This window comes from Syngnathus scovelli, chromosome 2 (assembly GCF_024217435.2).
Source record: "Syngnathus scovelli strain Florida chromosome 2, RoL_Ssco_1.2, whole genome shotgun sequence".
Lineage (NCBI taxonomy): Eukaryota > Metazoa > Chordata > Actinopteri > Syngnathiformes > Syngnathidae > Syngnathus > Syngnathus scovelli.
The window spans coordinates 28,036,314-28,058,998 of record NC_090848.1 but is presented as its reverse complement, the minus strand read 5'-3'; the positions used below and the strand labels follow the sequence as shown (position 1 = coordinate 28,058,998).

At 47.4% G+C, this 22,685-nt stretch overlaps 1 protein-coding gene and 1 long non-coding RNA gene across 5 annotated transcripts in view; one reads left to right on the top strand and one right to left on the bottom strand.

The window, feature by feature from the left end:
• The window catches only part of LOC137840112 (uncharacterized), a 169,788-nt gene that overhangs the window by 9,073 nt on the left and 138,030 nt on the right, over nt 1–22,685 (bottom strand). The gene's annotated exons all lie outside the window — the stretch shown is intronic.
• ccdc135 (coiled-coil domain containing 135) overlaps nt 10,236–22,685 on the top strand; it is a 128,742-nt gene continuing 116,292 nt past the window's right edge. For 2 of the 4 annotated variants that reach the window (XM_049753603.2, XM_049753602.2), the window contains exons 1-3: nt 10,236–13,399; nt 17,393–17,576; nt 19,140–19,293. In XM_049753603.2, the coding sequence (XP_049609560.1) occupies nt 17,479–17,576; nt 19,140–19,293 (252 nt within the window). In that variant the 5' untranslated portion in view covers nt 10,236–13,399; nt 17,393–17,478. The remainder of the gene's footprint in view (nt 13,400–17,392; nt 17,577–19,139; nt 19,294–22,685) is intronic. The other 2 variants (XM_049753604.2, XM_049753605.2) reach the window with 2 other exon arrangements.

The window sequence follows — 22,685 nt, the reverse complement described above, 5'->3', positions numbered from 1 at the left end:
TTCTCTGGCTGGAAAGGAGTCCGAACTGGTGTGCGAGGCAGAAAAGCTCCGACTAGACATAGTCGGACTTGCCTCCACACACAGTTTGGGTTCCGGCACTAGCCCTCTCAAGAGGGGCTGGATTCTCTTTCACTCTGGAGTTTCCCACCTTGAGAGGCGTCGAGCAGGTGTGCGTATACTTATTGCCTCCCAGCTGGGCGCCTGCACATAGGGTCTCACCCCGGTGAACGAGAGGGTAGCCTCCCTCCGCCTTCGGGTGGGGGGACGGGTCCTGACCTTTGTTTGTGTCTATGCACCAAACAGCAGCTCAGAGTACACACCCTTCTTGGTGTCCCTGAAGGAAGTGCTGGAGAGCGCTCCTTCTGGGGACTCCATTGTTCTACTGGGTGACTTCAATGCTCATTTGGGCAATGACAGTGAGACCTAGAAGGGCGTGGTTGGGAGGAACGCCCCCCCCCCCGATCTGAACCCGAGTGGTGTTCAATTATTGGACTTCTCTGCTCCACACGGATTTTCTATAATGACCACCATGTTCAAACATAAGGGTTTCCATGTGTGCACTTAGCACCAGGACACCCGAGGCCGCAGTTCGATGATCGACTTTGTAGTCGTGTCATCGGATTTGCGGCCGCATGTTTTGGACACTTGGGCGAAGAGAGGGGTGGAGCTGTCAACTTATCACCACCTGGTGGTGGGTTAGCTCCGATGGTGAGGGAAGATGCCGGTCCGACCTGGCAGACCCAAACGCTCTGTGAGGGTCTACTGGGAATGTGTGGCAGAATCCCCTGTCAGGAAGAGCTTCAACTCCCACCTCCGGCAGAGCTTTTCCCACGTCCCGGGGGAGGCGGGGGACATTGAGTCAGAGTGGACCATGTTCCCCGCCTCCATTGTTGAGGCGGCCGACCGAAACTGTGGCCGTACGGTCGCTGGTGCCTCTCGTGGCGGCAATCCCCGAACCCACTGGTGGACACCGGTGGTAATGCGGACTCTGTACCGGTTCGTCGTGGTAAAGAGACAGCTGAGCCAAAAGGCAAAGCTCTCAATTTACCGGTCGGTTTACGCTCCTACCCTCACCTATGGTCACGAGCTATGGGTCGTGACCGAAAGAACGAGATCCCGGATGTCCGGGCTCTCCCTTAGAGATAGGGTGAGAAGCTCGGTCATCCGGGAGAGACTCGGAGTCGAGTCACTACTCCTCCACGTTGAGAGGAGCCAGATGAGGTGGCTCCGGCATCTCATCAGGATGCCTCCTGGACGCCTCCCTGGGCAGGTGTTCCTGGCATGTCCCACCGGTAGGAGACCCCGGGGACAACCCAGGACGCGCTGGAGAGACCATGTCTCTCAGCTAGCCTGGGAACACCTTGTAATCCCACGGGATGAGCTGGATGAAGTGGCTGGGGAGAGGGAAGTCTGGGAGTCCCTCCTCAAGCTGCTGCCCTCGCGACCTGACCCCGGATAAGTGGAAGAAGATGGATGGATGGACAGATGTACATGTTGCTGTTTTACCCTCTTCAATTATTTTCTAGTTTTTCCCTCACTCGCTTTTTACGTTTTTTACTCCACTTTTGGGAGTTTACTATTGTTGTAAGTCGTGGACCGTCAATCCTTGCCATTTCGACCACGTCACTGTTCGGCCCTCATCGGAGGCTTTGTGGCTGTCTGTCTACCGTCGATCATTGGACACGTAAATATGTGCACCCTTCTATTAGAGTGGTTGCCCCTACTAGAGGGACGTGTCTGCCAGCTATAGCAGAGCAGCCCGATAACCGTAGGTAGACATGGCAGACATAGATGCGGGCCCAGTTATCATTGGCCCTAAGCGGCTCACTAACTGCGATGAGCCAGTTAAGACACATAGCCGTCCCAAGTCATCTCGGTCTACTGGCTCTTGCGCTTTGATTTCATTACCCGAAACATCACGCTTACCCGACATAGAAGCTAATCTTAGGGTCGCAGTAGGTCTAGTCAACAGCGTAGGTCCAACAACACTAGTTACTCGGATATAGTGATACACGTTGGCTCCAATGATTTTAGGATGAGGCAATCAGAGATAACAAAGAAAAATCTAGCAAGGGCTTGTGATCTCGCCAGAAAGATGAGTCGGCATCGAGTATTTGTCTTTGGCCCCTTGACTGGGAGAGGCACTGATGAGAGGTTTAGTAGATTATTCTTCCTCAATCGATGGATGGCTGGTTTCTGTAAGAATCAGGGACTGCATTTTATAGATAACTGGTCCTCCTTATGGGGCCGCCCTGACCTGCTAAGGAATGACAGCCTTCATCCTCACCGTGAAGGCGCCTTCACTCTTTCGAGGAACATAGATTACTATTTGAGCCATTCATTTAGAGCAGGCCGAGTCACAGGTGGCCAGGGTTTGGAGTCTGTCAAGTTAATGTTGACTAGCGCTAGGCTAGACTCCCATCATGCACATAGCTCCTTGTGTAGGATAGAGCGTCACAGTTTGAATAGTGCTCAGCATACATTGACACAATTTCTACTGAGGTAGTAGACAAGTCCAATTACTCCGCCCTGACCGATCTCACTGACGAATAACGTCATGATGGCGCCGCGGATAGCCGCCATGGTGAGTCGCTCTCTGTTTTTTTGTCTTATTTTGTGTGTTTTCTGTGTCTTCTGCTGTCCATCCCGGATCACTTTTACCAGAGAAGCGCTGTTAAACATCGGACAGTCTTCTTCTGGTATTTTCTCTCCTGTTCTCTCTGATTCAGACTGTTTGACGGAGATTTTAGCCGGAGCGGCGGTGCTATACAAGCTAGCACGACAACGACGTGGAAAATGAGCCAGAGCCCTCGTAAAACTGAGGCAGAGAGGGTTTCCTTTCTGCCCTATCAATTCATCTGGCGAATGTCCGCTCCCTGGCGAACAAGATGGACGAACTGCTGCTCCTCACTTCAAGGAACACGGACTTCAGCAGATCCGCTGCACTGTCTTTTGTTGAAACGTGGCTTAACGGACGCACTCCCCACCACGCTGTGGAATTAACTGGATTTCGGCTAATGTGTGCAGATCGCAGCGCGGAGCTCACCGGAAAATCAAAGGGAGGTTGTCCCTGTTTCTACATTATTGAACGTTGGTGTACTGATGTCACGGTGTTGAAAGAGTCTTGCAGCCCTCTCCTAGAAACACTTTTCATAAACTGCCGGCTGTTCTATTCACCTCGATCGTCATGGCGGCTGTTTATATTCCACGTGTGAGTGAAGCCACGCAGATGCTGGCTGACCAGGTGAAAGACAAGGAGAAACTTCGACCAAATTCACTAATCATTGTTCTGAGTGATCTTAACAGGGTGAACCTCGCACACGAACTCGCCAGATACAGACAGCACATAACGTGTCCCACCAGAGGGGCCCAGACACTGGACCACTGCTACACCGTAATAAAGGATGCATACCACTCGTGCAGCTTCAGGACTCTCGGACCACTGTCTAGTTTATCTGATCCCGGCCTACAGGCAGAAACTAAAAACTTCTAAGCCTGTGGTGAGGACTGTGAGGAAGTGGACAGTGGAGTCAAGGCAGTACCGCCAAGACTGCTTTGACTGCAACAATTGGGGAGTTTTTGAAGCTGCAACTTCAGACCTGCATGAACTCGCTGACACTGTCACATCATACATCAGTTTTTGTGAGGATCTGTGTGTGCAGACTAAGACCTTCTGCACGTACAACAACGACAAACCTTGGTTTATACCGAACCTCAGGAGGCTGCGCAAGGTCAAGGAGGAAGCCTACAGGAGCAGCGACCGGGATCTGTTCAAGCAGACCAGAAACACACTGAACCGAGAGGTCTGGAAAGCCAGGAGGTGTTACGGGAAGAGCCTGGAGAGACACCTCTCTGCCAATCCTGATCCCTCAACAGTGTGGAAAGGTCTGCAAAGCATCACGGGCTTCAATAAACTACCCCCCTCCCCCCTGTCCTGTGGCGAGCCCAAGGCTTGCAAACCAGCTAAACAGGTTCTACTGCAGGTTTGATCGCTCCTCCCACACAACAGGACCTCCTGCAGCACAATCAACATACTCACCTCCCCCTACAACCGCTCTGTCCACACCTCCATCACCGTTGTCACCTACTCTCTCTCTTGCAGAGGCCACGCCCGCACTCCAGATCCGCGAGGAGGAAGTGCGCCAGATGTTCCGGAGACAAAAGATCAAGAAAACACCGGGCCCAGACGGCGTGTCATCTTCCTGCTTGAAAGTCTGTGCTGAGCAGCTGGCACCCACCTTTGCATGGATCTTCAACCATTCCCTGGAGCTGGGTAAGTTGCCCTCGTGCTTCAATAGCTCCACCATCGTTCCAGTGGCCAAGAAGCCCGCCATCACAGGTTTGAATGACTATAGACCTGTCGCTCTGACATCTGTGGTCATGAAATCTTTCGAGAGGTTAGTGCTGAACCATCTGAAGGATGTCACAGGCCCTCTGCTTCACACCCTCCAGTTTGCCTACCGGGCAAACAGGTCGGTGGATGATGCGGTCAACATGGGACTGCACTACATTCTGCACCACCTGGACACCCCAGGAACGTATGCCAGGATCCTGTTTGTGGACTTCAGCTCGGCGTTCAACACCATCGCTCCTGACATCCTCCAACAGAAGCTCATCCAGCTCGCAGTGCCTGCCTCCACCTGTCAGTGGATCACCAGCTTCCTGACCAACAGGAGACAGCGTGTGAGGCTGGGGACATCACATCTGACACCCGGACCACATATACTGGCGGCCCTCAACGACACTACTCTCATCGGACTGATCCGGAACGGTGATGAGACTGTGTACAGACAGGAGGTGGAGCGGCTGGTCCACTGGTGCAGCCAAAACCACCTGGAGCTGAACCTGCTCAAGACCGTGGAGATGACAGTGCACTTCAGGCGAGACCCTTCACCACTTTCACCCCTCACTATCCGCAGTAATACTATTCTCTCCTGAGAACCACAATCTCTCGGGATCTGAAATGGACCGGCCACATAGACTCTGTCCGGAAGAAGGCCCAGCAGAGGCTGTACTTCCTGAGACAGCTCAAGAAGTTAAACCTGCCGCGGGAGCTGCTGAAGACCTTCGACACTGCCATCATCCAGTCTGTCCTCTGCACCTCCATCACTGTCTGGTTTGGATCGGCCTGCAAACAAGACAAGCACAGACTGCAACGGACAATCAGGACTGCAGAAAAGATAATTGGAATCAAACTCCCATCTATCCAAGACTTGTACCTGTCCAGGACCAGGAAGCGTGCAAGTAACATCTCTACAGACCCTTCTCACCCAGGTTGCAGTCTGTTTGAACTACTCCCCTCCGAACGGCGTTATAGAGCTCTGTATGCCAAAACCAGCAGACACAGAGACAGCTTCTTCCCCCCCGGCTGTTGCTCTTATGAGCTCACACCACTCATAGAGTCTCAGAGTCATTGCTGTGCAATAAAATCCTGCTCTCCACACCTTTTTTTGAATTGTCTACACTGTTTGTACTATGTGTCCTCTCTGCATCCATTGCAGCCTGGTCATCCTGGAAGAGGGACCCTCCCATCTCTGGTCTCTTCTCAAGGTTTCTCATTTCCCCTAGTTGGAGTTTTGAGTTTTTCCTTGCCCTCCTGGGAGTTTAAGATCAGGGGATGTTTAAGAATATTTGTCATTCTTCACACATCCTGAGTGTTGTTAGTCACCTAAATGTTGTACAGAGGTTGTGATGTACCAAAGTCAAATTCCTTGTTTGGCACGCTCAAACATGGCGAATAAAAACTCTTGAATCTTGAATCTTGATGGCACGGTGCCTGTTCCGGATAATAGTAGGTGTTTGTCAAATATTAACTTTAAAATTCCTAGGGTCATATCTTCCCGCCATGCTAATAAACATTTTGGAGGTAATGCCGGGCCGAGACAATACAATCTTACTCGTATTTCGTCTAAAAATCCTCCAATAGATATGAACTCTGATCAACCGATTAGACTCAAACTCGGTTTTATGAATATTAGATCACTTCACAACAAAGCAGTACAGTAATCCCTCGCTACATCGTGGTTAGTTTATCGCGGTTTCACTACATTGCGTTTTTTTTTCCAAATTAAAAAAAAAAGTAAAAATCAAAATAAAACTTTTGAAGCAGCTTTAGGAGGGACTCCCAGACTTCCCTCTCCCCAGCCACTTAATCCAGCTCATCCCAGGGGATTCCAAGGCGTTCCCAGGCCATCTGAGAGACATAGTCTCTCCAGCGCGTCCTGGGTCGTCCCCGGGGTCTCCTATCGGTGGGACATGCCCGGAACACCTCCCCAGGGAGGCGATCAGGAGGCATTCTGATGAGATGCCCGAGCCTCCTCATCTGGCTCCTCTCAACGTGGAGGAGTAGCGACTCGACTCCGAGTCTCTCCCGGATGACCGAGCTTCTCACCCTATCTTTAAGGGAGAGCCCGGACATCCTGCGGAGGAAACTCATTTCGGCCGCTTGATTGCGCTGGCTCCGGGAGAGTGAGCACTGGTCTAACCCACGCGGATTCCCTGATGCCGCGTGAGCTCTTGGTCTTTTAACGGACATTGAATCGCCCGATGACCCTCCTTCCCACAATACAAGCATAAACCCAGCATGAGGCGTCGAGTGCATTCCTCCACGGGAAAGCGGACCTGCCCCAGCTCCTTTGGCTTAGCTGGTGGTGAGGTCGGTGGCTCTGACCCTGACGAAGGGAAATGGCGGCGTGTTTCACGCGACGCTCTCTGCTCACGCTCACGTCGCGAGTGTTTGGATCCGCCGATCAATTCGGGCTGCGAGGTCCATCGCCTCCTCCAGGGTTTGAGGGCGATCGTATGCCACCATCCCGTCCTTCATATAGTCTGCGAGCCTGACACCGATTCCGGGAGTAAATGCGCGGGCGGGCGCTTCCCCATCTATTAGTCATTGCAGGGAAAATGACTAAAAACAAAAAAGTTTAATAATACAATTTATTCAGGATTGGCGGGCCGGATTAAACGGCCCCATGGGCCGGTTGTGGCCCGCGGGCCATAGTTTGCCCATATCTGGTCTACAGTTAGTACAAAATGCTGCGGCGAGACTGCTCACACGGACGAGAACATTTGATCACATTACCCCGATATTAGCCCACTTACATTGGCTCCCGGTCCATTTAAGATATGACTTCAAAGTTCTTCTATCAACCTATACATCACTGCATGGCTTAGCGCCTTCATATCTCGTCGACCTCGTTGTTCCTTACGTTCCGTCCCGTAACCTCCGTTCACAAAACGTTTGTCTTTTAGTGACCCCGATGGCCAAAAAGAAGTCTGCAGGGTCTAGAGCATTTTCTAGCTCCAGAGCTTTAGAATGCCCGACCAATAGATATTAGAACTGCTACCTCAGTAGAAAAATTTAAGACACGATTAAAGACACATTTTAATGACATGGCCTTTAATTAACCTGCGGTGGCCAATTTGGCTGGAAATTGTGTTTTTATCCCTCTCCCCAGCTGGGGAGGTGGTTTGGTGACACCCAAACTGATAACAGATGTCTGGATTTCTTGTGGACCAATCAGGATGAGGGAACTGTGGCGGATTACCACCCTCAAATACACTGCCAGGACAATTGAGGGCACCTCCTGCAGCTCTTCAGTTTGAATTGGACATCCACTTTTTCTTTGGATTGTTTTATATTATGTGTTCTATGTGCCCTCTCTGCATCCATTGTAGCCTGGTCATCTTGGAAGGGGGATCCTCCCATCTGTGGTCTCTTCTCAAGGTTTCTCATTTTTCCCCCAGTAGGGGTTTGTTGAGTTTTTCTTTGCCCTTCTGAGAGTTTTAGATCAGAGGATTTTTGAGAATAATTGTCTATTTATGTACATTTGAAGCCTTTTGAGACTTGCTTGTGATTTAGTGCTATATAAATAAACTTGACTTGACCTGATATATCTTACCTGACTTATCTTTAGGTATGTTTTTTTAAGCATAACACTGCTATTTGATTCTATAAATAGGGTCACTTTTGTGCCAAGTGCACGAGTATAATTTGATAATTTGAATGCACTTGAACTCTGCGAGCGCTATTTCATATCAGTAACGTTATAGCCTACTATGTAGATTATGTTTGATCAACAGTAAAACGTAAAAATATTAGTACCAAATTATCAATAGAAGTAACTTAGTGCATTTAATAACATAATGTCGAGTGATTACCAACATTGCAGCTTACATTTCTGCACAACTATTTTTTCTGACATACAATTGATAGTTTATCTTCACTTACACTACCGTTCAATAGTATTAATATTTATAAGTAATAAGAATGGCTATTTTTCAATGAGGATAACAATAGATTAATCAGGAATACATCCTATACAATGTTAATGTGGTAAATTCCAGCGTGCACCATCCAACTACAGACGTACTCCGTGCACAGAGGGGACTGGACTGCAGCCTCCGGCAAGATGAAAGGAGGGTGTGTGTGCGTGTTTGTAAACAACTCGTGGTGTGGAGATACACGGACTGTTTATAGACACTGCTCACCAGACGTGGAGTTTTTAATGCTGCAATGCCGTCCCTATTATCTACCGAGGGAATTCACTGCTGTGTTTTTAGCCGCTGTCTACAACCCCCCGAGAGCCAACTCCACAGCAGCGCTTGGCAAACTATATGATGTCATCAGCGCGCTAGAGACTGCTCATCCTGATGCTGTTTTTATCGCTGCTGGAGACTTCAATCAGTGCAACCTACGGACTGTACTCCCCAAATATCACCAGCACATCAACATCCCCACCCGTGAGAAGAACACCCTGGATCACGTGTACATTAACATACGCGGCGGCACCAAGACCCCACTTTGGACAATCTGACCACATCTCACTGTTTCTGTACCCAGCATACCGACAGAAACTAAAACAAACAAACCCCACCACCACACAAATCAAACTATGGACACCAGAGGCTGAGTGCATCCTGCAGGACTACTTTGCTCAAACAGACTGGGATGTGTTTAAAGCTTCTGCCACAATGGAGGACTCCTCAGTCAGCATCCAGGACTATTCTGACTACGTGACCAGGTACATTAGCACATGTTGATAACATCGTGCCCACTTTTTAGGTGAGGAAGTTCCCCAACCAGAAGCCCTGGATAAACAGCCGGGTACGTCACATGTTGCGTGCTCCTTCTCTCACATTCAGATCAGGCGATGAGGCAGAGTACAAAACTGCGAAGTACGGACTGAGAAAGGCCATCACAGCTGCCAAGCAGTGCAGAGATAAGCTGGATGGCTTCTATTCCACTGCTGACCCCGGGCGGATGTGGCAGGGCTTCCAGCACATCACAGACTACAGGACCTCCACCAGCACCATCGGCCACACAGCCTACCGGATGACCTCAACAACTTCTACACCCGCTTTGAGACCTCCAACCCCAACACAGAGAGGCACACACACACCCGGCCCACCCGAGCCCAGACCTCCCCCCACCAACAGTTTCATCAGGCCAGGTATGAAGAACCCTGAGGAAGATCAACCCCCGCAAAGCAGCAGGACCAGACAACATCCCTGGGCGGGCCCTCAGAGCATGCGCCAACGAGCTGGCAGATGTTCTCACCTCCATCTTCAACCTTTCACTCAGCCAGAGCATCGTCCCCACCTGTTTAAAATCCACAACCATCGTCCCCCTCCCCAAAAAGAGCCCGCCCACCTATCTGGATGACTACAGGCCAGTAGCACTTAGGTTCAAAATCAGCAAAAGGATCAGCAGACAAAACCAGTGAGGCAGAATGTTGAGTCTTTTCTCGCGAGGAGTGCAATCAGACTTACAGCAGTCCCGAAATACACTAAAGGTCTGTTTACACTCCTCACTCTTTTTATTCAGGAATGCCCTACAGACAATGTGAGACTATCCCCTGATAGGTGGGGGGGAAAGCGTGGGCTTTGTCTCATGAGAGAAGAAACGAGATTCTATGTGAAACTAGAAGTCGCAGACAGGATGCCATGAGAAACATGAAGAGTGCATAGACGAAATGCCATGTGCAGACATCAACAAAATAGTTTGAGCTATCAACAGCTTTCTTGGATTCCCAGAGGTGTAGAAGGTCAGGAAGCTCCAGACAGCATCGTTTGACTTGTTGTGGACTGGGTGATGTCTGCAAGGCGAAACAGCAAGCATTCTGTGCAATGACTTTATTAATAAGTACTCATTAGGGAACGCATGATAACATATATATACAATTTATCTAACAATTGTCATCATGAAGCGCTTTGGAAGAACGGTGCTGGCTCTCATCCAGAGCAGCATACCGGACTCCCCGGACCCCCTGCAGTATGCCTATTGGCCCAAAAGGTCCACCTAAGACGCCATTGCTGCTGCTCTTCATTACTGTCACGCCCACCTTGAAAATAAGGATGCGTATGTCAGGATGCTCTTTGTTGACTCCAGTTCTGCTTTCAACATGGTCATCCCCCACAAACTCATCCATAAACTGTCCACACGGTCTTCACCCCAACCTCTGTGACTGGTTCCTGGATTTTCTGACTGGCAGGCCTCAGTCTATCAGGATTGGAAACAGGACTTCAGCCAGTATCATCACCAACATTGGTACCCCACAGGGATGCGCGCTCAGCCCCATCCTCTACACCCTGTTCACCCATGACTGCGTTGCCTCCCACAAAGGCAACATCATCCTGAAGTTCGCAGACGACACCGCAGTGATTGGACGCATCACTGGTGGAGACGAGGCGGGCTACAGGAGGGAGGTGGACAGCCTAAGTGTCATGGTGTGAAGAAAACAACCTCACCCTCAACTCGGACAAAACGAAGGAGATGATAATGGACGTGAGGAAGAAAAGGGGCCTCACCAGCCACTTTTCATTCGACAGCTTGACACCACACAACTGGTCAAAAAGGCTCAACAGCGGCTGTATTACCTGAGGAGGCTGAGGAAGTTTGGAATGTCCTCCAAGATCCTCAGCAACTTCTACAGCTGCTGCATCCAGAGCATCATGACCAGCTGCATCTCCGTGTGGTATGGCAGCGGTACTGCTGCGGACCGCAAGCGACTGCAGAGAGTGGTGAGGGCGGCAGGGAAAATCACCCGGACTCCGCTGCCCTCTCTGGAGAGTATCCACCACCGTAGGGTCCACAGGAGAGCGGCGTCCATCCTTAAAGACCCCACCCACCCCCAACATGGACTGTTCACACTTCTCCCCTCAGGCCGGAGGTACAGAAGTGTAGAATGTAAAACCTCCCGTTTCAAGAACTCTTTCTTCCCCACGGCCATTCGACTCTTAAACAGCTGACCAGATCACTACCTCAGTCACTAATCTGCACTTTATACTGTACATTGTTTACACTGTTTTGCACTGCCTTCTCCCCTGTTTAACAGTACATTCACTATAACTCTCACTTGTTTTGCACTGCATTCTCCCGTTTTAACAGTACATTCACTATAACTCTCAACGGTTGCACAATGCCATTTTTGCACTAGCCTATATTGCACATCCCTCACCTTAGTAGTTGTATATACTGTGTATATATTGTGTTTTTTATATTGTGTGTTTTTTCTTCTTTTAATCTTCTTTTAATCTTCCTTACCTTGTCTGGCACTTTAACGTACAGCGAAAGAATTTCATTGTACAAAGAAAAAGTGCTTTCCTTTTGTACACATGACAATAAATGCTTTGAATCTTGAATCCTGAATTTAAATGAGTATTCTAGCTGAAAACGTCTGTTTTTTAATGCAATAGCTACATAGTTGCATAAAGGGCCATTGTCAGCAACCATACCTCCAATATTGTAATGGTCCAATGCGTTTGCTATTTTGTTAGAAGGCTAATAAATGATTGGAAAATCCATGAAAACCCTTGTGCAAATATGTTAGTTTTCATGGAAAATACTAAATCGTATGTTGGGGTCTGGTGGCCGTCCTGTGCCCATTCTCTTGTGTCCAGGATTCCTGTAGGCCGCGACTCACAAAGACTCTTAAAATAATAATAATAATAATTATCTCTCAAAACCTGAACATTCGAACACTGGAAAAAGACTCTCAATTACTCTCAAAATTCTGATCACAGACACTTCAACATACTATGTATTGCTGCTGCTGTATACAATCTGGGATGTCACTATTGTTTTTTATGGATAACAAAAGAAAAAGATACTCCAAGTTGTTATGATCAGTTAACACCAGGGTGGTGGTCCCCTCGATCCAATGCCACCAACCCAATGTAATGCCAATTCTAATGTCATAGTTCCTTTCAGCAAGAGACAGGCGTCCGAGAAGAAGGCGCACAGGCGGGGTCTCTCGTGCCTCACTGCTCGTTGAGAGAGGACCGCCCCCACCGCCACGCCAGAGGCCTCCACCTCAACCACGAACTGTTGTTCTGGGTCGGGCATCTGGAGATTGGGGGCAGAGGTGAAGTGTACCTTCAAGGTGGAGAAGGCCTTGTCCACCTCAGGGTTCCAGATGAATGAAGCGGAGGCACTGGTGAAGGCGGTGAGAGAGGCTGCCACCATACTGTAGTCTTGGATGAACTTGCGCTAAAAGTTGCAGTTTCTTGCGGCTGTCTGGCGTGGGCCAGGTCGTGACGGCCACCACCTTGCCAGGGTCCATGCTGATGCAGCCTTTGGCGATAATGTAGCCCAGGAAGGAAACCGTGCCGGCATGGAACTTGCATTTCTCAGCCTTGACATAGAGGGAGTTCTTCTGGAGGCGGTGCAGAACAGACTGGACATGGGTAATATGTTCAGATAGGGTCAGGCAGGGTAAAAATTCAGAATGTCGTCCAGATAGACAAATACAAAAACATTCAACATGTCACGGAGGATGTCGCTGACGGCAGGTAGGCGAGCGGGCGGGGGCAGGCAGGCAGGCAGGCAGGCAGGCAGGCAGGCAGGCAGGCAGGCAGAAGTCTGTATATTTATTTAGGAGCCTGCACATTCCTTTCATTTTTCACCAAACCTTCTTATACTTGTTTTGGAGACTGGGCATTCTTATATTTTCTCAATTAAAAATAAAGCGTCACCGAGGAATGCTCGTCTCATTTTTCCAAACACATTTGCCTCTCCCTCTGTTGTTCTCATCCTCAGACTGAAATGAAAGTTGGAGCGTTTTTCAAACGTGCCGTTTGTTTGCTAATTCAGAGCACGTGAATAAGCGCCGGTGGGTGCTTGAGGTGCATCACCGGTCAGGCATGAAAACAGTCCAATGGGCTGCGTTGGAAAATTATAGGAGCGGAGCGCGCTATACCTCTTAGAACACACGGACTCTCATGGTACTTTGATGCACGTAGTGTGAAAGGCGCTAATGGAAAGCGCAAGGACGTATTAAGCTTAAAAAAGAGAAGAGCATTGCGTCACGTAGTGCCCCACTGCGGTCGTCAGGCAACGCGATGTCAACAAAGAAAGTCTATTGAAAGCAGCTAAACAAATCAAGGAAGAGACACGACGGTAAGTTTTAGTTCATGTATGTGTGTGTGTACATTTTCAATTGTTGTATCGTAATATAGATAATTGTATGTTTTGGAGCGTTTAATAAAGTATTTTAAAGTTCTGACAGCCAGTCATATCACCGTAAAAATAGTTTTTAGAACAGTTTTGGGGTGTAAATATTGTATATCATGAGGCATCCTGTCAAATGACAGCCAGTATTAGATTCTGCATGTATATAAAGATAAAATATCAAAGTCAATTTTGACTGGCACTATTGTTTCTTTTATTATTTTGCACGGGTTCAGGCAGTGTTTCCCAACCTTCTTTCATCCACGGCACACCTTTTCATTGGAAAAAATCTCGAGGCACACTACCAACAAAAATCTGTTAGGTGTTACACCAGGACTACAGGACTGTCCCAGAAAATTTGAATATTGTGATAAAGTTTTTTATTTTCTGAAATGCAATTAAAAAAACAAAAATGTTATACATTCTGGACTCATTACAAATCAACTGAAATATTACAAGCCTTTTATTACTTTAATATTGCTGATTATGGCTTACAGCTTAAGAAAACTCAAAACTCCTATCTCAAAATATTTGAATATTTCCTCAGACCAAGTAAAAAAAGATTTACAACAGCAAAACAAAATCAAACATTTGAAAATGTCCCTTAATGCACTCAGTATTTGGTTGGGAATCCTTTTGCACGGATTACTGCATCAATGCGGCGTGGCATGGAGGCAATCAGCCTGTGGCATTGCTGAGGTGTTATGGATGCCCAGGATGCTTCAATAGCGGCCTTTAGCTCATTTGCATCGTTGGGTCTGGTGTCTTTCAGCTTCTTCTTCACAATACCCCACAAATTCTCTATGAGGTTGAGGTCAGGGGAATTGGCAGGCCAATTGAGGACAGTAATGCCATGGTCAGTACACCATTTACTGGTGATTTTGGCACTGTGGGCAGGTGCCAGATCATGCTGGAAAATGAACTCATCATCTCCATAGAGCTTTTCAGCTTTCGGAAGCATGTAGTGCTCTAAAATGTTGTTGGATTTTGTCCACAATTTAGGGAGCGCGTTATCTGCGCCTCACGGCAAAAGCCTTTGCCAATCACCTGTTATCCAATTTACTCACTGCGTGCTCGTTTGATTTCTTCAGATTTAGGAAAATGCAAAGACACTGAAGCAGAAATTAGACTTAGACAGATTGGTTGAGTTCAATCACAATTATTGTTCAAAAAGCTCTGTTTTCAGGAAAGTACAATACAGCGCTGGGCCCTTCAAGAGCGGAAAGTCTCCATTCAGAAAAGGCAAAGTCCAAGGTTGTTAGATCAGTTTTATATTCAGTAGCACATTGTGGGCTGGGATTGATGGGCGATGAGTCTTCGGGGTGGGGCAAGTTCGAAGGAGAGTCTGCTTCCATGGGAGTGGTGCTGGTTATGGGCGACTCGGTGTGTTGGTGGGGGGCTGTTGGTGTGTGTGTGTGTGTGTGTGTGTGTGGAGGGGGCTGTTGTCTTCCATCCCGTCTCTCGGCCTTGGCGATCATCTTTGGCCGAGTTCTCGGGTGGCTCCTTCTGGCACCCACTGGTTTTATCTCCACGTGACCTTCCTGTGAACATTCTTCTCCAATCTTGGACATACACTGTCGTACCGCATTCAACCGTATCTTTTCTTTGTTAGGCAAACTATTTCCCTCTGTGCAGAGCGTTCAGTAGTAATCAAAAACTGGCGTCTAGCATTAGTCAAAACATAAGATACAATCAAGTACTGAACGGTCAAGACGACTCTGGCCGTGTCCATGATTCAGAGAAAAAACATCAGGCATGCATTCCACAGTTCCTTAAGGGTCATTAAGCTATTTAGGCAATATATCAAAAGTCATTTGTTATTTCAAAGTCCTCAGAAATATATATATCAGATCATAAAGTTATAAAAACCTTTCTCATCACCACTTATCAAAAATGTCTAGTTATGTCTTCTTTATTGATTTGGTGTGTAGGTATAATTATATGCTTCAAATGTTTCTTTTATTTATTTAATATGTGAATATACTTGTCTGCTTATGTACTTTATTCAATGAGGTTTGAGCATATCTGTTTTTGTAGCGAGGCAGGACTTTTTGTATTTCGACCTCATTCCTTCAATGTCTTGGTACACAGCTGCATTTACTCTGGACTTGATGAAACACAGTGGACCAACACCAGCAGCTGACATGGCTCCCCAAACCATCGCTGACTGTGGGAACTTCACACTGGATTTGAAGCAACTTGGATTTTACTCCTCTCCAGTCTTTCTCCAGACGCTGGTGCCTTGACTTCCAAAGGAAATACAAAATTTGCGTTCGTTTGAAAAGAGGACTTTGGACCACTCTGCAACTGTTCAGTGCTTCTTTTCCATAGCCCAAGTCAGACGCTTCTTCCGTTGTCTTGAGTTCAGAAGTGGCTTGACCATGGGAATATGGCTATTGTAGCCCATTTACCGGACACGTTTGTGAACAGTGGCTTTTGATACCTGGACTCCAGCTTCAGTCCACTGTCTTTGAAGCTCCCCCAAATTCTGGAAGGGACTCTTCTTCACAATGCTGTTAAGGCTGCGGTCATCTCTCTTGGTTGTGCGGCGTTTCCCACCACATTTCCCCCTTCCAACAGACTTTTTGTGGATGTGTTTTGAAACTGCACTCTGTGAACAGCTTGCTCTTTGAGAAATTTCTTTTTGTGTCTTACCCTCCTGATGGAGAGTGTCAGTGATGGTCCTCTGGACAGCAGTCAGATCAGCAGTCTTCCCCATACTTGTGATTTAGTTTACTGAACCAAGCTGAGTATTTTTCAAGGCTCAGGAGTTAATTAGATGATTCAAGTGATTAGTTGAATACCCTACTAGTATGCTTTTTCATGATATTCTAATATTTTGAGATAGGATATTTGAGTTTTCTTAAGCTCTATGCCATAATCAGCAATATTAAAATAATAAAAGGCTTGCAATATCTCAGTTGAGTTGTAATGAATCCAGAATATATGACATTTTTGTTTTTTTTAATTGCATTTCAGAAAATAAAGAACTTTATCACAATATTCAAATCTTCTGAGACAGTCCTGTATATTAAAATTAGATATATTACGAGAGACATTGTGAACATGTTACATAAATAAAGTCCTATTATATATATATATATATATATATATATATATATATATATATATATATATATATATATATATATATATATATATATATATAAATAAAAGTGACAGTTTATTCAAAAGAAGGTTTTAGACAGTGTAAGGAATAAACTATTGAAAGTGATTGTGATTTAAATCCAAAATAATCAACTTTACTTTGTAAATTTATAAAGCTACTCTAAAACAGTTAACAAAGTAAAACTGTTTTAGAGTAGCTTTATAAATATTGCAACATTAGGAACAAAGTCACTTTTAAAGAAAATTAAAATAAAATCCAAAATAATCAACTTTACTTTGTTAACTGTTTTAGAGTAGCTTTATAAATATTGCAACATTAGGAACAAAGTCACGTTTAAAGACACTGCTATTCTGGCATGGCAGCTGAGTGGTGATCACAGTCACGGTGTCACGACTTGACTGTGTATTTTATGTTGGTGAAAATGAACAATCCAGGTTCTCCGGTTGAACTACATACTGGGATTTCCATCAGTAAGCAAACGCACCACGGTCGTCAGAGCGTCACTGTTATCAAAAGCACACAGCAGCAAACTAAATATGTGCCGACCAACACAACACGCATTTGTGTTAGCCACGCATGCGCGATTAGCAAGTAGATGACCGGGCCTTGCGCTAACTGACCAGTGGTTTGGCAATCCTATTTACAATGTGCTCCGTAATTAATATTGGACAATTTCCCACGGCACAGCCGAATATCTCTCACGGCGTGCCACAGCACAGTGGTTGGGAAACACTGGGTTAAGGTTCTGAACTATTACAAACTAATATTTTGGCTTCACGAGGCAGACAGCTAATGTAGATAAACGTCAACAGAGTTTGGGCAAGGCGGCCATTTTGGTGACGCTCTCGAAGGGAAAACAAGTCAAGCCCCAATAGACATAACCACACACTTTGAAGTGATGGAGACACTGGTGGAGTCCAGTAATGAGGAGCAAGCAGAAAATGAAGTTGAGCAGGCGGGAGAAGCTGATGATGTCTTGGCTGTGTGTGATTTCCTGTAAGTGACCACTCACGTCCTGTCAGGTACAGGTACAGATTTTTCACCTCCCAGGCCAAAACAGGGCCTGACCAATTTTATCAATTTTACTATATGAAATAAAATGTGGGAGGCACGGTGAAGCACTGGTTAAGCATGTCCGCCTCGCAGTGCAGAGGTCGTGGGTTCGATTCTGGCTTTGGCCTTCCTGTGTCATTTGCATGTTCTAGCTGTGCCTGCATGGGTTTCCTCTCACATTCCAAAATCACGTTCAATAGGCCGATTGACCACGCCAAATTGCCTGTGAGTGTGAATGGTTGTTTGTCTATATACTAGTGTTTAAAAGTTTGGGGTCACTTAGAAATAGCCTTACTTTTTATATAAAATATATATATTTTTTTCAATGAGGTTAACATTAAACAAATCAGGAACATTTTGTATACATTTTTAATGTGGCAAGTGACTATTCTAGCTGCAAACATCTGTTTTTTAATGCAATATAGGTGTATTAAGCCCCATTTCCAGTAACCATTCCTCCAGTGTTCTAATGGGCCATTGTGTTTGCCAATAGTGTTAGAAGGCTAATGGATGATCAAAGTCAAAATCTGCTTTATTGTCAATTTCTTCACGTCAAGACATACAAAGAGATCGAAATTGCGTTTCCTACTATCCCACGGTGACAAGACATATTACACATTCAAGTAAACAATACAACATGTAAAAATAAGAAGGCACATACAATGATAAGAAAACCCTTGAAAATCCTTGTTAATTTTCATGGAAAATACTAAATTCTATGGGTGACTTTTGAACAATTTTTTTTTTTTTTTTTTTCAAAGTCAAAGTCAGCTTTATTGTCAATTTCTCCACATGCCAAAGACACACAAAGAAACCGAAATTTCGTTCCCCCCTATCCCACGGTGACAAGACATGGCTCACAACAGACAAACAAGTAAACAAGTATAACAAAAGCGTGCTGAATAAATAATGAATAAATAACACAACAATAAATAAATAAATAAGAGGAGCAGAAAAAAAAGGAGCAAGTGCGCGTACAGCAGACATTCCCGAAAATAGCGCAACAGTGCCGCACGCTACGCAGAAGGGGGTAGCGAGTTCAGGGCCCTAACAGCCTGGAGAAAGAAGCTGTTGGCGAGTCTGGTGGTGCGGGAGCGCAGGCTCCTGTACCTCTTCCCAGAAGGCAGAAGGTCAAACAAAGAGTGAGCCGGGTGACTCACATCTCTGGCAATCGAGGTTGCCTTGCGGGCGAGATGGGAGGTGTAAATGTCCTTCAGGGAGGGGAGCGAAGCACCAATAATCTTACCAGCCGTATTCACTATGCGCTGCAGGGCCTTCAAGTTCTGTTCAGTGAAGTTTCCACTTCTGACGGGGGTGGGGGGGGGGGGTATTGCACCACCTTCCCTTGTGTAGGCACCGTCTCTGCTCTTTGTCATGCCACGCATGCGTGCACACAAATACAAACACACACACACACGCAATAACATTCTTGCTGACTATGGTGTTTATGCAGCACATATTTGATTGTGTGTGTGACCTGTAATTTGAGTTGCAAGTGTCTCACAGGTCTAGTCCACCCCTTCCTGAGTCATATAGATGCAATTCCGTGGAGGAAGTCCGCCTGCTGGCCATTGCTGACAACTTCCAGCGTCAGTATAGCCTTTTGTGTCCCGAACGCAAATCTCTGCTGCTCTGCCCCATCAACGAATGTGGTGTCCAGGTAATATCTCATGGTCTGTTTTTTTGTTGATTGATGTTAGGTTTGTAGCTGTCATGTTTCCCTTGTCTTGTTATGAACTCATGTACTTACGAACTTTTCGAGATACGAACTGGTGCCTCACGATGTTTTTGCATCACTTCTGAATCAAATTTTAACTTCTGAACCGGAGCCCCAGCTCCAATAATTATTGAGCTCGACTTTTTGTGTCTTCTCTGGGGTATTTTTAGTAAGTGTAGAAAATTAGAACAGGCTCCCCCCTCCCCAAACAAAGTTACGAGGTTAAGAATAAAATGACATTTATTTTTTGCTATACAGTGATCCCTCGCCACTTCATGCTTCACTTTTCGCGAATGCGCAACTTTGCGGATTTACTATAAGTGATGGGAGAACTGTATTTAAATACACACTGATAGCGCGGGGTGTGCCTGCAATGTGCGTCACTGCAGACAAGCGCGGGAAGCGCGGCAGCCAGCCTGTCATGAACGAGGCAGGACAACCATGTGCAACACGGACCGTTTATTTAGGAAATGTGAAAAGAGGAAACGGGAAAAAGGGAGGCCAGCAGAGCAGGTGGTGCACGAGGCAACTGAAGAGCCGGTCAGCGAGCTCGCATCCTGCGTCATGGAGGCATCTCATTACACAGCAGATCAGGCAAACAGGAATCCAGTGGTAGGCGTGCACGTGTCAAGGTAGATAACCAGCCAGGCGTAGCGCGACACAGCGGATCAGGCTAACGGGAATCAGATGGCAAGCGTGCGTTTGTCAAAGCAGACGAAACGGCGAGAACTGACCGGCGAACATGTCCTAATCAGCGGGTAACACGGGACAGGTGGTGGCGATCAGCGCCGATTGACATGTGCAATTCCGTATGGGCGATGCGCTCCCCCGAGGTCTAGCACAGAGGGCACGTCAACCGGCCAGCAGGGCAAGAGCAGAGACGTGACACAGCCACGCATGAAGGAAAAATGCACCACTGTGCAGAAAGAGTCAGGACAGCGACAATGAGTGCTCATAGCGTGTGCGTCTGAGCAATGTGTTTCACTGAGGACCGTCCAGGAATCGAGACAGCGACCATGAGCGCTGAGCCTCTGAGCAGTGTGCGTTACTGTAGACGTGACTTGAGTTCAACCGCAGGAGGGGGCATCTGAGTGACAATATCACGTTTGTTCTTTAATTTACTGTAAATGCACAGAAAAGTGGTTATTAAGGGAATGGGAAAGGTTAACTTAGGGTAAAAGTATTGGGGAGGTTTGAAAAAGCTTTAATATTGTGTACTAGACCACAATGCAACACGAGATTCATACGCAACGTGACTCACTTTGGTTTCGCTATGTATGATGTCCCCCGGGTTAACGTAATGTGGTATTTCTACAAATGGACACTTTGCATTGCTTGGTAAGGAAAACCACCCTTCTATTTGATTTGCATTACACCCATGCCCCCCTTGCGGCCAACTAGAAACACTACACATTGAAATTTTTAATACACTGTATTCCATCTATCCATCCATCTTCTTCCGCTTATCCGGGGTCGGGTCGCGGGGCCAGCAGCTTTAGAGGGACTCCCAGACTTTCCTCTCCCCAGCCATTTCGTCCAGCTTATCTTGGGGGATCCCAAGGCGTTCTCAGGCCAGCTGAGAGACATAATCTCTCCTGCGCGTCCTGGGACATCCTCAGGGTCTATCTATTACAGGACATCCTCGGAAGGCGTCCAGGAGGCATCCTGGTGAGGTGCCCGAGCCACCTCATCTGGCTCCTCTCAACGTGGAGGAGCAGCGGCTCTACTCCGAGTCACTCCCGGATGACCAAAGTTCTCACCCTATCTCTAAGGGAGAGCCCGGACACCTTGCGGAGGAAACAAATTTTGGCCGCTTGTATCCGGGATCTTGTTCTTTCGGTCACGACCCATAGCTCGTGACCATAGGTGAGGGTAGTAGCGTAGATCGATTGGTAAATTGAGAGCTTTGCCTTTTGGCTCAGATCTTTCTTCACCACGACGGACCGGTACAGAGTCCACATTACAGCCGACGCTGCACCAATCCGCCTGTCGATCTCATGCTCCATCCTGCCCTTGCTCGTGAACAAGACCCTAAGATACTTAACCTCCTCCACTTGGGGCAGGACCTCATCCCCGATCTGGAGAGGGCATTTCACCCTTTTCTGACTGAGGACCATGGACTCCGATTTGGAGGTGCTGATCCTCATCCTGACCGCTTCACATTCAACTGCGAACCGCTCCAGTGAGAGTTGGAGATCACGGCTTGAAGAAGCCAACAGCACCACGTTGTCTGCAAAAAGCAGAGATGCAATGCCGAGGTCCCCAAACCGGACACCCTCAACACCTCGGCTGCGCCTAGAAATTCTGTTCATAAAAGTTATGAACAGAATCTGTGACAAAGGGCAGCCTTGGCGGAGTCCAACCCTCACTGGAAACAAATCCGATTTACTGCTGGAAATGGGGACCAAACTCTGGCATCGACGATACAGGGACCGAACCGCCTTTATCAGTTGATTCGACATCCCATACTCCCGAAGCACCCTCTACAGAACGTCCCGAGGGACACGGTCGAACGCCTTCTTCAAGTCCACAAAACACATGTGGAATGGTTGAGCGAACACCCACGCACCCTAGAGAATTCTGCCGAGGGTATAGAGCTGGTCCACTGTTCCATGGCCAGGACGAAAACCACACTGCTCCTCCTGAATCCGAAATTCGACCTCCTGACGGACCCCCCTCTCCAGCACCCCTGAATAGACCTTACTGAGGAGTGTGATTCCTCTGTAGTTGGAACACACCCTCCGGTTCCCTTTCTTTAAGAGGGGAACCACCATCCCAGTCTGCCAATCCAAAGGCACCGTCCCCGATGTCCACGCAATGTTGTAGAGGCGTGTCAGCCAGGACAGCCCCACAACATCCAGAACCTTTAAAAACTCATCCACCCCTGGGGCCTTGCCTCCGAGGAGTTTTTTAACTGCCTCTGTGACTTCGACCCCAGAGATTGGAGAGTCCACGTTAGAATCTCAAGGCACTGCTTCCACAATGGAAGGCGTGTCGGTGGAATTGAGGAGGTCTTCGAAGTATTCTCCCCACCGACTCACGACGTCCCGAGTCGAGCTCAGCAGCACGCCATCTCCACTGTCATTTTCCATGACCTCGCCAAACTCCTCCCATGGCAGCAACTGCCGAAGCTGCGTTCCACTTGGCCATCTGGTACCCGTCGGCTGCCACCAGAGTCCCACAGGCCAAAACGGCCCAATAGGACTCCTTCAGCTTGATGGCATCCCTTACCGCCGGTGTCCACCAGCGGGTTCGGGGATTGCCTCCACGACAGGCAGCAAACACCTTACGGCCACAGCCCCAGTCGGCTGCCTCAACAATGGAGGCAGGGAACA